The 12,380-nt window shown below is 44.9% G+C and overlaps 1 protein-coding gene across 1 annotated transcript in view; it reads right to left on the bottom strand.

Moving 5' to 3' along the window:
• Window positions 1-8,635, bottom strand: part of Ppp1r21 (protein phosphatase 1 regulatory subunit 21) — a 57,554-nt gene extending 48,919 nt beyond the window's left edge. Inside the window, exon 1 of the mRNA XM_052186583.1 lies at window positions 8,376-8,635. Within this exon, the coding sequence (XP_052042543.1) occupies window positions 8,376-8,432 (57 nt within the window). The 5' untranslated portion in view covers window positions 8,433-8,635. The remainder of the gene's footprint in view (window positions 1-8,375) is intronic.
• Between the last annotated feature and the right edge of the window lie 3,745 nt (window positions 8,636-12,380).

Genomic DNA, 12,380 nt, shown 5'->3' with positions numbered 1-12,380 from the left:
TGCTCTTTTCTTAAGTCTAGGCATAATCTTTTAAGAGGTTGGAGAGGTGACTCAGCAGCGGCTGCTCCCCCAGAGGACCCAAGTTCGATTCCCAGGACCGTGCCATGTGAGAGTCCTAACTACCTATAACTCCAATGCCCAGAGGATCTGAGGCCTGCTGGCTTCCAAGGGTACCAGACATCACAGCATTCACTCACATAGACAGAAACCTAAGATATTTAGAAATAAAATTATTAAAAATCAGGTGTTTTAAGGGCTCAGCAAACAAAGGGATGAGATCCGTTGCCCGCTGCCTGATTGAGGTTTTACTGAAATGCAGTTCTTTATTTATGCACCACATGAAGTAAAAGAGATGGGCAATAGCCACAGGATCTTACAGCTTCTTAGGACTAAATTATTTACTATATAGTTCCTTACGGAAAAATCCGGTGGCTCTGCGCGGAAGGTCCAAGGACGAAGACTCCTGTAACATTGACTTTCATTATGTAGCCGCTCACCTCACAAGTCAGGCAGCTAGAAGATAGACTATCATGTGGTCAGCCTGGCCTGGAACTCGTTTATAACTGAACATGGCCTTGAACTCCCGATCCTCCAGCCTCTGCTGCTAAGCACTGGGATCAGCACACCCGCTTTGGTCTTTAGATCACTCTGACTGGTGTGGCATATCTTCTCTGTGCAGTGTTTATAAGTTCCTAGTGAGTACTTTAAAGTCTATCGGGCTTCACCTCTACTGGACTCATCACTACAAAAATTAAAATGTGGTACAATCTTACCATTCATTCTAAGGTACAGTGAAGAGTATTTAGAACAACTGAATAGCCCAATTTGTTAAAGGGGAACTTTCAAGTAACTCTTTGGATTCCAATCTCACCAATTATAACAATAACAACAAAAATACGGGTTTTCCTTTTAGAAACACTGCTTGCTAAATTGGCAAGTCAAAGCATGGCTTCTGTGAACCTAGTCAACGAAATTCCCATGAGAAATCTGTATCTAGAAGGCCGGTGGGGACGCTTCCGGCACTGCACGCTCTCCTGCACCCCAGCACCCGGCTGCAGTGCGCTCGATGGGCCAGTACCCTGATAGCTAGGCTCAGTCTGCTGTCAGAGTCCAGCTTTCCCCTCTCCAGCAGTCACCACGGAGAGGAGGTCACTGCAGCTGTTTTAGAGAGTTACATGTTGACCATCCAGACACCGACACTTCCAGGAGACAGGTATGGAGACTGATTCGTATTGACACAACTGAGAAGCCACTGCCCTGTGTCTCCATGACACAGAAGATGACCCTAAGGACAGCACAGCTGCTCTAGCAGCCGAGGCTCTTCTGTGCTGTGCCGCCAGGAGCCTCCCTCCACTCCTGCTCCTCAGTCCTCTGCACCTCCCCTCACTGCCCACCCAGTTCCTAGCTCTTCCTCACGGTGGCCGAGCGAGCACATCTGGGCGTTCTGGGAGGCCGCTTTTCACTTCTGGTCACACTCATGCCACCATCTTTTCCTGACCACACCCGGAGGCCACAGCGAGCTCGCGAGCTCCTTGGTTCCTTTGACGCTCAGTAGTAACAAGATGGATTTTGTTTATGTTTTGTTTTGATTTTATTTTTTAAAGTTGGAAAGTTTACAGTTACTAATATATGTATGCTGCTGTCGAATACACAACATATCAATTTAAACTTCTTCATGAGAGAAACCATAGTACACCCCTGTACAATTCCTGCTCATGACAATAGATCAATGCCATGGATAGACATAAATGGTTAGCTAAATATTCATATAAAAATAACATACACAGGGTGTCTAAATGTAATGGCAGTAAGAGACTGACATCACTTGCACAGGCCTTTCCCAAGAGGCTTCTCCTTGTCCTGTTGAGGATTAAGAGCCCTCACTCTGCTAACCAGCCTCAGCCCTCAGTCAGGCCTGAGACACAGATGCTCCTCTCGGGCAGTAAACCAGCTATGTCCTCACATCACTCCGGCAATCTCTGTTAGGATCACAGGCCCAAGACCAGGGATGTGTGACTTCACAACCACAACAGCTGCAAGACTTTGAGGGAAGGAAAATTGAGTCATGCACACCCCTTTCCATCTAAACCCCAACCGCCATCTGCATTAGAACCATTCTTACGTGTCTATTTTCATGCATTAAACGTCCTGGCATTTACAAATGTTTACAACACTATAAAATGAGTATTAAATATACAGCTTTTCTTAATCACCAAACACTGTGTGTGAGAGACAACCCTAAACCTCACTATAACCTCAGTTCAGTTTCTGAATAGAAAAGCTGTCTGTAGGTTCTAGCTGCAGTGTCTGGGCAGGATGATCCCTAAAACTCCATCCAGTTCTGAAACATGCTAACCTGCTACCAAAATCTGCTGCTCTTTCTCTCAGACGGTTCTACCACAGGAAGTAGAGACGGGGGCAGGCTACAGACTGAGGATCACTGAGGAGCAGAGGTTATTTTGCCCCTGATAAAGGAAAAGCCTTCTCTCAGGCTTCTCTGCCTTCAGACAGGGAAGAAAGTTAGCTAAGACAAAAGTCCACCCACAAGCCCTGCAAGTTAGCTGCCCCTCAGCAACTAGAGGGAGACTCAGCTCAGCCAGAGAACCATCTGCCAAACCTTGCCTTTCAAGAACAACAGTTCTCAACCTGTGGGTCTCGACCTCTTTGGAAGTCACATAATCCTGCATATCAGATATTTATATTACGATTCAGAACAGTAGCAAAATTAGTTATGAAGTAGTGATGGAACAATTTTATGGTTGGTGGTCACCACGGCATGAGGAACTGTATTGATGTGTAACAGTATTAGGAAGGCTGAGATCTACTATTCCAGAACATTTGATCTTCAGACAGCTAGGAAGGCAGCTTGGAAGAAAATTCCAGGCCTCACCCTGGAGCCACTAGGACAGAACCTGCAGGTTAGAGAGGTCTGCTGACTTACTCAGACATACACAAGGTGCTAAGTCAGGGTCTCAACGAGCACTGTCCAACAGGGTAGCCATGAGTCCCATGCAACTGCTTTAATTATTCAAGAGTAAATAAAATGTAAAGCTTATTTCCTCCACCTGGCTAGCTTCAGCCTTCAGTGCTCATCTTCTGTACATGGGACTCGGGAGTTGGTTCAGTCAGTAAGGTCACTTGTCACCAAAACTCAAAACACAAACTCCATCTGAGAACCTCATGTGATAAAGTGAGAAAACCAAAACCCACAAGCTGTCCTCTGACTTCCACACATCCGAGGCGGCACAAGCATGTGTATTCGTGCGCACGTGCGTGTACATACACATTGACACAAGCACATAATAATAAGTTAATTTCCACACATGGCTGCCGTACTGAACAGCAAAGAAAAAAAGAAGACTGCCCTCCAATGCAAAGTCTTACCCACAGCACTGAACAATGACCAGTCTCACTTGGCTACTGAGATCCACACATCAGGAATAAGGAAAACATGCAATCTGGACCAACCCTATTTCTCTTAGAGCTGGTGATTCATGGGCTCCACGAGGCCCCATCACCTGAAAAGCAAACTGGACTCAAACTGGCCCTTTCCCAAGTGGCTCTGAAAAGTTCCCAAAGGCCATCCATCTTCATAAGTACATGTTTTAATTGCAAAGTAAACTTCAAGAAAAATAAAGAATGTTTGGCTTCCCTACTGGTTCCTAAGACCACAGAGAGAGTCCTGACAAGACTATCTTTATCTGAACAAGAGCTACTTTACTGATAAAAACATTCCTAGAGCTAGGCAGGGGATAAAAACATTCCTAGAGCTAGGCAGGGGTGGCGCACGCCTTTAATCCCAGCACTTGGGAGGCAGAGGCAGGCGGATTTCTGCGTTCAAGGTCAGCCAGGTCTACAGAGTGAGTTCTAGGACAGCCAGGGCTACACAGAGAAACTCTGTCTCGAGAAAAACCAAAAAACAAAAAACAAAAAACAAAAAATAAACAAACAAACAAAAAGTTCCTAGAAAGATGACCCTCAAAGTTTATCACATGGTCAGGTTTAGATATTAAGTGTCCCCTAAGGGTCCATACATAAATCTGGTGTCTAAGGTAGCCCTGGTTTGGCTTTGGTTGCTGTTGTGTTTCTTTTTTGGCTTCTGGTCGTTTGTTTGCTTGCTTGCTTTCTTGTTCGTTTTGTTCTTTGTCGGGGTGGGGAGGTGCTATGGACAATTAAGTGTGAGGGGTTCCTAGGCCACTAGGGACATGGGATTCTTCCTCCAGCTATACTCCCACCAAACGCCTGCTTCTGCACTCATCATCTATGAGGACTCAAGAGGTGCTCACAGTAAGCCTGTATCACTCTACTCTCTGGATGCTGACCCTCCAAAACAGTGAGCTCAATAAACCTTTGTATTGTCACTTGTTCCCTCGGGAGCTTTGCTGTGGCAATACAAGTTTACTACTAGCTTGTGTATTCAAATCCCAGGGGTTTACCACAGCACAGATGGCTGGGTCCCACTGTTGGGTCATTTCAGATTCCATAAGTTCAGGGTAGAGTCTGCATTTCTAACCCATCCCCAGATGGTGCAACTGATGGGACTCAGGGCTCAGACTGCAGACCATTCACCCAGGAGAGCATTAATACCAGGAAGATCCTGAAACTTGCTCACACACTACCATGGTGCAGGCCAAAGTGCTCTGTCAAGGCGAACAGGCTGAAATAGAACAAGCCAGAACAGCACTTTTTACTTGGTTCCGTCATGAGCTGTTCCAGAGAACCCGGAGGGCAACTGGAAATGCTGAGTGCCACATGGTCTTTGATTTTTCATATATACGGTGGCAACCGGGGCCTTCTTTAGCTTTCCCTCAGATCCCAAAGAGGTAGCTTGCAATTTTACCTGCTCACTTCAAAATCCCTCTGGAAACCAACCTAGACAGGCCTTTTCCGGCCCTAAAACTACTGAAGGTGAAATGTTAAGTCTCCAGTGACCTCCACTTGCACAGCCCCTTCCTTCTACCCTCTGTTTTAACAGCCTGCCTACCTGTGGCTTTCAGCTGCTCAGATAACACAGTTAGCTCTTATCTAACTACATTCTCTGTCTCTTCTTACAGTTACTTTGTTGTTTTAAATGCTTACAGGGACAGCCTCAAAGCCCCAGCCACAGCAGAGGAGCACCTGATAACTGTCAGGAGGGGGGAGCAGATCTTCTCTGGAGAGTGGACCCTGGAAGGCTGCTGGGCTCCAGTGATAGCCAGCACCATGAGCATGCAGGCAGCTCTAACTGGACTCAGTGAGGACTCAAAAGAAGACACAAGCCGCAAGGGGGACAAGCTGTGGGATCAGAGGAAGAAGAACAAGGAAGCGGGGTAGATATGATCTAGACACACTTCATAATGTATGAAATCATCAATGAATACAAAGTATTTTAAAGCTGGGTGTGGTGGCACATACCTTTAATCCCAGCACTTGGGAGGCAGAGGCAGGAGCATCTCTGAGTTTAGGCCAGCCTGGACTACACACAGTGAGTTCCAAGACAGCCAGGTCTACACAGAAAAAAAAAAAAAAGCTGTCTTGAAAAATGAAAAATAATAATAATTAATTACTTAGAGTTTTAAAAAATCTGCTGTAATCCTCTGCACTTTTGTTATTGACAACTTTACCATACCCCAATCTCTCTGAATACTCCCATAGTTTACTATCTGTGTTCATTTCGATGCCAGTCTAAAATTAACGTCATTCTCGGGGGGGAAAAAACAAAACTTCTCAGCAGAAAAATATCTGCCCGTGTTATTGAATAAGGAAAGGCCCTTCCCAAAACACAGGCTGAGGTCTGCTGAGAAGGGGACTAGGAGGAATGCAAATGTTCCTGGTTCAGAAATCATGCCTGCTTCTCTCCTTATATATTAACAGGAAACCTTTTCCCTTAACAACATCCTAAATAAGGTGGGAGAACAATACAAGTACTCTTCAGTACCAGCCCACAGTCTGTGCACCAGGGAAGGGGATTAACAGGTAATACATCGCTTCCACAGCACAAGGCTATCAAGGGTAGAAATCTAATCTAGAAACTGCTTTACAGTACAGCTAACAGGAAATAAAACATGAAGTCTTTGACCAATGTGTCTGTCTGTGTATGTGTGAATATGCAATTGAGCAAACATGCATGTGTGTGTGTGTGTGTGTGTGTGTGTGTGTGTGTGTGTGAACACACGCTCCCTCGGGTGTGTGTTTGAGCACTGGTCTTACATTATAGCACAGGCTGGCCTGGAATTCTCTATGTAGCCAAAGCTGGTCTACAGAGAGAACTCACCGCAATCCCCCTGCCTCAGGTTTGAGCCACCTCACCCAAAACAGGTCAGCTAAAACACAAAACGTGTTCTGTTAAACCAAAACTCCTGAAGGCGGCCTCCCCTCTCCATTCCAGTTACACGCTTTACTTAAGCTTATATTTTCTTCCCAGTGTGGTCCAACAACCTAAAATCTCTATTCCAACCTATCTACCACATGCTTACCAGTTTCCTTCCAAAGAGTAATATTACTCCCTTGGAAGCTGGCAAGATGGCTCAACCATTAATGGCGCTTGTCACCAATCCTGATGGTTTCAGTACAGTCCCTGGAACCAACATGGTGGAGAAAAAAAAATCAACCCTCAAAAGCTGTCTCGTCCTCCTCACCGTCACCATCACCCCACCCCACCCCACACACATACCTCACACACACACAAATAGATGGATTGATAGATGGATGGATGGACAGACAGATGAGCGGATGTACAGACAGACAGACAGATGAATGGAACAGTTTCTACGACCTTCCCACTGCACACATCTTATTTGAAATCCACAGCCTTCATGATCTAGCCCACTCTCCCTTCACCACATTCTATCTGCCATGTATCTTAAGGGGTTTTCATGACAGCAAACACAGGCAACTCGATTTACATGGAAAGCTACAACTTTCCGCAGGCCCAGCATCAGTAACAGTCACTTGCCACACCACACCACACTTTAAGAGCTGATTAAAGGTGACTGCAGCTTGAACTCTGGCCTACTCACCTGTGACTGGCACACGGTCTGCAGGGTGCATATGATAATGTGACTTATTTGTTGAACACATTTACATACCCCAAAGAATAAAACCTTTCGAAGTCTTTTATTACTTCAGGAGGCCACTTCTGGAACTCCTCACTGGCCGTTTGGAACAGCCTTTCAAACTTGTTTACCCTCCAGAGATGGAAATCAGTCCCTTATTTTATATGCATGAAACATTTTTAACCAAAAATAGTAGTGGCAAATTTGGGCACTGCCATCCTCCGCCCACCCTCCCTCATCATATGGAACTGTTCCAAACTTCTGGCTCTTTCAAACAAGGGAATCCTCCCAAAAAGACAATGCACTATCTCAGACACTGAGCCACAGAAGCCTGTATTTCAAATGGAAATACAGAGGGGGGTTGACAGTGGTGAATGGGGTAAGCATCATCATGGCTCCCATGTGATGCTGAAGACTTCAGGGTGCATGTTTTGATGCCAGATTCATTTCTTTACACATTTCACTTTACCTTCCCAAATACATGCTTAATAAAATCATAAAGGGGTACATACACTTGATTTTTCCAAATCAGAAAAGGAACTAAATCTTTTCATTGGATCTGTGAATGCCAAGATAATTGAAAATTAAACATGACTATCAAATCATCTCCAAAGGCGTGAGATTCTGCTTTAATAACTTCATTAGAATATTCTTAAGGCAGAAATCCCTACCCAGAAACTGCACCACCCTGGTCCAAGGGAAAAGGTTTCACCATTTGAAAGACTGACACTTCAGAAGGCCAAGTCCCTGTTTTGCGTAATTTAAGGAGAACCTGCTGTGTGCACTGCCCCACTCCAGGTAAGGAACGTACAAGAGAAAATGACATTGGTTCCACCGCCCAAGCTGTCAAAATCAGTGCAGACAACATCTGTATTCTAAAGCACCCATCCCAACGAGGTAGTTTACCCTCCCAAACTGATGTGGAGGCAGTTAGGTCTTTTTATCTTTAAAGCATGTCCCCGGGAAAGGAGATGGTGATCTCCCCATCAATGGGCTGGGCAAACTGAGAGAGCAGAGAGCAAAGGGTGGTCCCACATCCCCCGTCCCCTAAGGCTAGCACCAAAGGCTGAGTCCTGGATTTCTGTCATTCCATTTCTAAGCCTGCTGGTCCAGCGAGAAGGAAGAATCAAACTCCAGCTCCTTTCTGCAAAGACGCACACGAACCCAGACACCGCCCGGCCCTATCTCCATGGAGCTGCAGGTGGAGGCATCGTAATGGTGGAAGCAAGAGGTGGAGAGGAGAGGAGGAGCCCTCAGCATCCCCCACCGTCCCAAATCGCTGCCGTGGCTAGCCGAGGCCACAGGGCCAGGGACCCCTGTCTCCCCACCCACGATGGGTACCTTCGAGTACTCCTGAGCCAGCTTCTGGTACTTCCCCTGCAACTCTGCGGAGGCCATGGCCTCCCCCGCCCCGTCCAGGCCCGGACGCCCGGGCTGCTGAGCCCCGCCCCCCGCCCCCAACCCCACACTTGCTCCTGGGCAGGGCTCAGCCAGCTTCTGCGGCTCCGCCGCCGCGCCTCCTCCTCCACTTCCGGGTTTCCAGGCGGGAGGAAGGTGGAGCGGGCCCGGGGGCGGGGCGACCACCGGGGGCGGGGCGACGTCTTGACATCACTGCCCCACCCTCTGGTGCTCAGGTTCACGCATGTGCCGCCCCGCGGATGTGTCTGTGCGGTGCCTTTGCTCGGCCTGTGGCCCGGGACGCCATCTTGGAAGGGGTATTAAGATGGCGACCGGTTCCGGTGCGAGCCAGAATCAAGCGGGAGGAGAATGAGTCCCCACGGAATGGGTGGAACACTGAGGAGAGAGACAGGGGATGCAAGGAGAAGCATTCTAAGAGCGTCAAGAATTCTGGCTACCCAGTCCCCTGGTTCCCATAGCAACCGCCTGGCTGTCAGTTGCTTGAATCTTGGAAGCTTGTTTTCCTGCTGTCCTCGTTCATTATCTGGATACACAAGACTCGCTCCACACTGTAAACTATCAAACCCACCACATATTTATACCGTTTGCTCTTCTCCTCTTCTCAGATCTGAAAACCTTTATTGTCTTCTGTGTTTTGTCATTGACCTTTCTCGACTCAAATGCCACGTGCCCACTCCTGACCCTTATTCATACATCAGGAACGTTTTAAGTGGTAAAGAACATTAAGAAATTTCTTAGAATTTCTACCACGCATTGAGATGTAAAGAACATTTAAAAAAAAAGGCTAAACTAGATATAATGAAAAACTCTCCTCTTTTTTCATTTAAAATATTTTTGGCAGTTCTGTTGGGAATTAATGTAGCTGTAACATTGAAGTATTTCTTGTTAGAATATTATGAATGAAGAAAAATATGTTTGTTGAGTTATGATAGTTGAAACTAATGAACTACATTTGTACACAAACATAAACATCATGTTAAATGTAATAAGGCAATTGCACTGGATGTAGCTGTATAAGCCTTTAATCTCAGTACTTAGAAGGAAGACAGGCAAATGGATCTCTACTGGTCTACATGTTAAGTTCCAGCCAGCCAGTGAAACTCTCTCTTTTAAAAAAAAAATTGAATTGTAATATACTATAAATACATCTTAAAAATATGAAGTGGAAGTAGCCAGACACGCTTAGTCATACCAGCAGTCCTAGAACTTGGGAGGCTGAGCAGGAAGAAGTCAAGTTTGAGAGCAGTCTGAACTACACACACACACACACACACATATATGGTTGGTCGGTGCCTTTAATGAGAAAAGAAGGAAATGAAACAGACAGGATGGGAACATCAACTTTATTTCTTTAGGGTTTTTAAAGTGTATATTATTACATTTATTATGGAGGAAACACATCTAGGAATGCTAGGCCAGCCCTGTACGTGATTCAGAGCTGTAATTAAAATGAAAGCTGTGCTGACCTAGCTTCTCCTTTATCTGTAGCAATTCCAAAATTGTTCAGCAAAGAGCTCACCTGTATCACTTTCTGTACAAACTAACACTTTCGACTTGCTAATAAACAAGCTCTGTCATCCAAACTTTCAGAATAGTTCCGATGAGTAGCGTTAGTTTTCTGTGGCACCACCAAGTGGCAGAATTAAATATTGTAATGCATGTCCATGGTTTGGATGGGAATGGAAATTTTTTATTGTTTTAAAAATGTCATTCCAGAAATAACATTCCAAAGAAATAATGTAGCACTTTAACCAGAGGGTCTGTATGAATTCATATTACTGAATTTGGAAATTTATTTGGACTGTCTGGCTGTTTGATCAGACACATTGTTTTAAAACTCTAGTTGGTAAATATGAATAAATTAAAATTCTCATTCTCATTCTCAACTAATATTAAAAAGGCAAACCACGAAGGGGAAGACGTCAATAGCGGCAAAGGTGCCTAACAGCAGGCTCTTGTCCAAATCTGTAAAGAGCTCCTATAAATCAATTTTAAAAAAAAAAAGCCATATCTACTTGTTTTACTATTTTAAAGGATGACTGAAGCATGGGGAAAAATTAATTAGCAAGTGAACTTTAATGAGCCATGGTTTAGTGGAAAACTCTGGATTACTGAGATTGAAATATTGTGAAGATTGAATTTAAATGTTCTGGCTGGCAAGAAGGTGGCTCAGATGGCACCCGCCATAGAAACAGATGACTGATTTCAGTCCCAGGATATACCTGGTAGGAGAGAGCTGACTCTTGCAAGGTGACCTTGGACTTCTCTACACAAGCTGTGGCACAGACATATACACACACATATACACATACAATAAAAACTTAAATATGTAAAATGCAATACCATTCTGCCAATCGTTGGTTATCAAACCTAATAAGGAAGGCATAGATCTCTAAAAATTCATAGAAATGAAACAAAGTTGCTGACTCTGATTTGCTGTGTTCATGGTTAGTACTCATTATCCACAAAATGAATCTGAAAATTTGCATAAAATGTATGTGTAACTCAAAGATAGCACTCACTGGGGCATCTGCCTGCAAGTGTGCACAGAGTAGCAAAGATCTGACTGACCCAAGCCTGTGTTCCCAGCTGACATCCCACAAGATGATACTAGGTGAATACTTCTGCATTATTTTGTTGAAAGGTTTGCTATTTCAAATGTCCCCAAGCACAACGATGAAGCCCATTCTAGGCCTAGACAATGTTCCTTAATGCAAAAAGGCTAGTTTTAGCTTTACGAAGATTTAAGTGTGTGACAAACATTGTTAGACTTAGATCCAGAATGCTGGTTGAATATGGTAATGCATGCCTTTTTGTTTGTTTTGTTTTGTGGATTTGGTTTTTTTGAGACAGAGTTTCTCTGTATAGCCCTGGCTGTCCTGGAACTCACTCTGTAGACCAGGCTGGCCTCGAACTCAGAAATCCTCCTGCCTCTGCCCCCCAAGTGCTGAGATTACAGGTGTGTGCCACCACTGCCCAGCGATGCAAGCCTTTAACCTCAGCACTGTGAAGGCTGAAGCAGGAGGATCTCTGTGAGTTTGAGGCCAACCTAGTCTACTTATTGAGTTCTAGTACAGCCACAACCACATAGAGACCCTGCCTCAAAAAGAAAGAGAGAGAGAGAGAGAGAGAGAGAGAGAGAGAGAGAGAGAGACGGAGGGAGAGAGAGAGAGAGAGAGAAAGGAAGAAAGGAAGGAAGGAAAGAAGGAAAGGAGGAAGGAAGGGAGAGAGGGAGGGAGGAAGGGAGGGAGGGAGGGAAAGAGGGAGGAAGGGAGGAAGGGAGGGAGAGAAGAAAAAAGCAGAGAGCTGTTGACCACTGATTTAAAATTAATGAAGCAGGAAATATCTATCAAATAACATGCCTTTAACCAAAGTGCACTTAAAATGTGGTTATGTGTGGAATAGTTAAGGAAAATGTAACCAGATGCTGTCAAGAACCTCTGAATTTTCCCCAGGAATAATGCTATTTGTACATTAATGTTTGCAGTAAAGTATAAGACATATCTACTATGTGTATGTACAAATTCAACTGAGTATATATTGAGAACACTGTAGAACATCTCTTGATTATATAGATAAGCAATTATGCCATGACAGAAAATAAGAGGGCCACGGTGAGTCTCTGGCCCACTGTCATTTCATGGTAGAGTAGAATCACCCGTGTTGTCTTCGTTGTGGGAAGGTTCTCATGTTTGCCCGTGTTCGAAAAGCAAAATCTTCATTCAGACTTGAAAGTGCTTCTCAAGCCCTCCAAATCAGGCAACCAGAAAACAGCAGGGAAAGATTAAGAAAGACAGCTAGCTGGCGGACCTTTATTATAGAGCACACTCTCCTTGCCCAATTTGTCTATTTCTGAGACAGTGTCTCACTTTTGAGTTCTAGGACATCCACAACTACATAAAGAGACCCTGGCTATCCTTAAACCAG

Source organism: Apodemus sylvaticus, chromosome 6 (assembly GCF_947179515.1).
Source record: "Apodemus sylvaticus chromosome 6, mApoSyl1.1, whole genome shotgun sequence".
NCBI lineage: Eukaryota > Metazoa > Chordata > Mammalia > Rodentia > Muridae > Apodemus > Apodemus sylvaticus.
The sequence above is the reverse complement of the archived record's forward strand: the minus strand, read 5'-3'. Positions and strand labels throughout refer to the sequence as shown.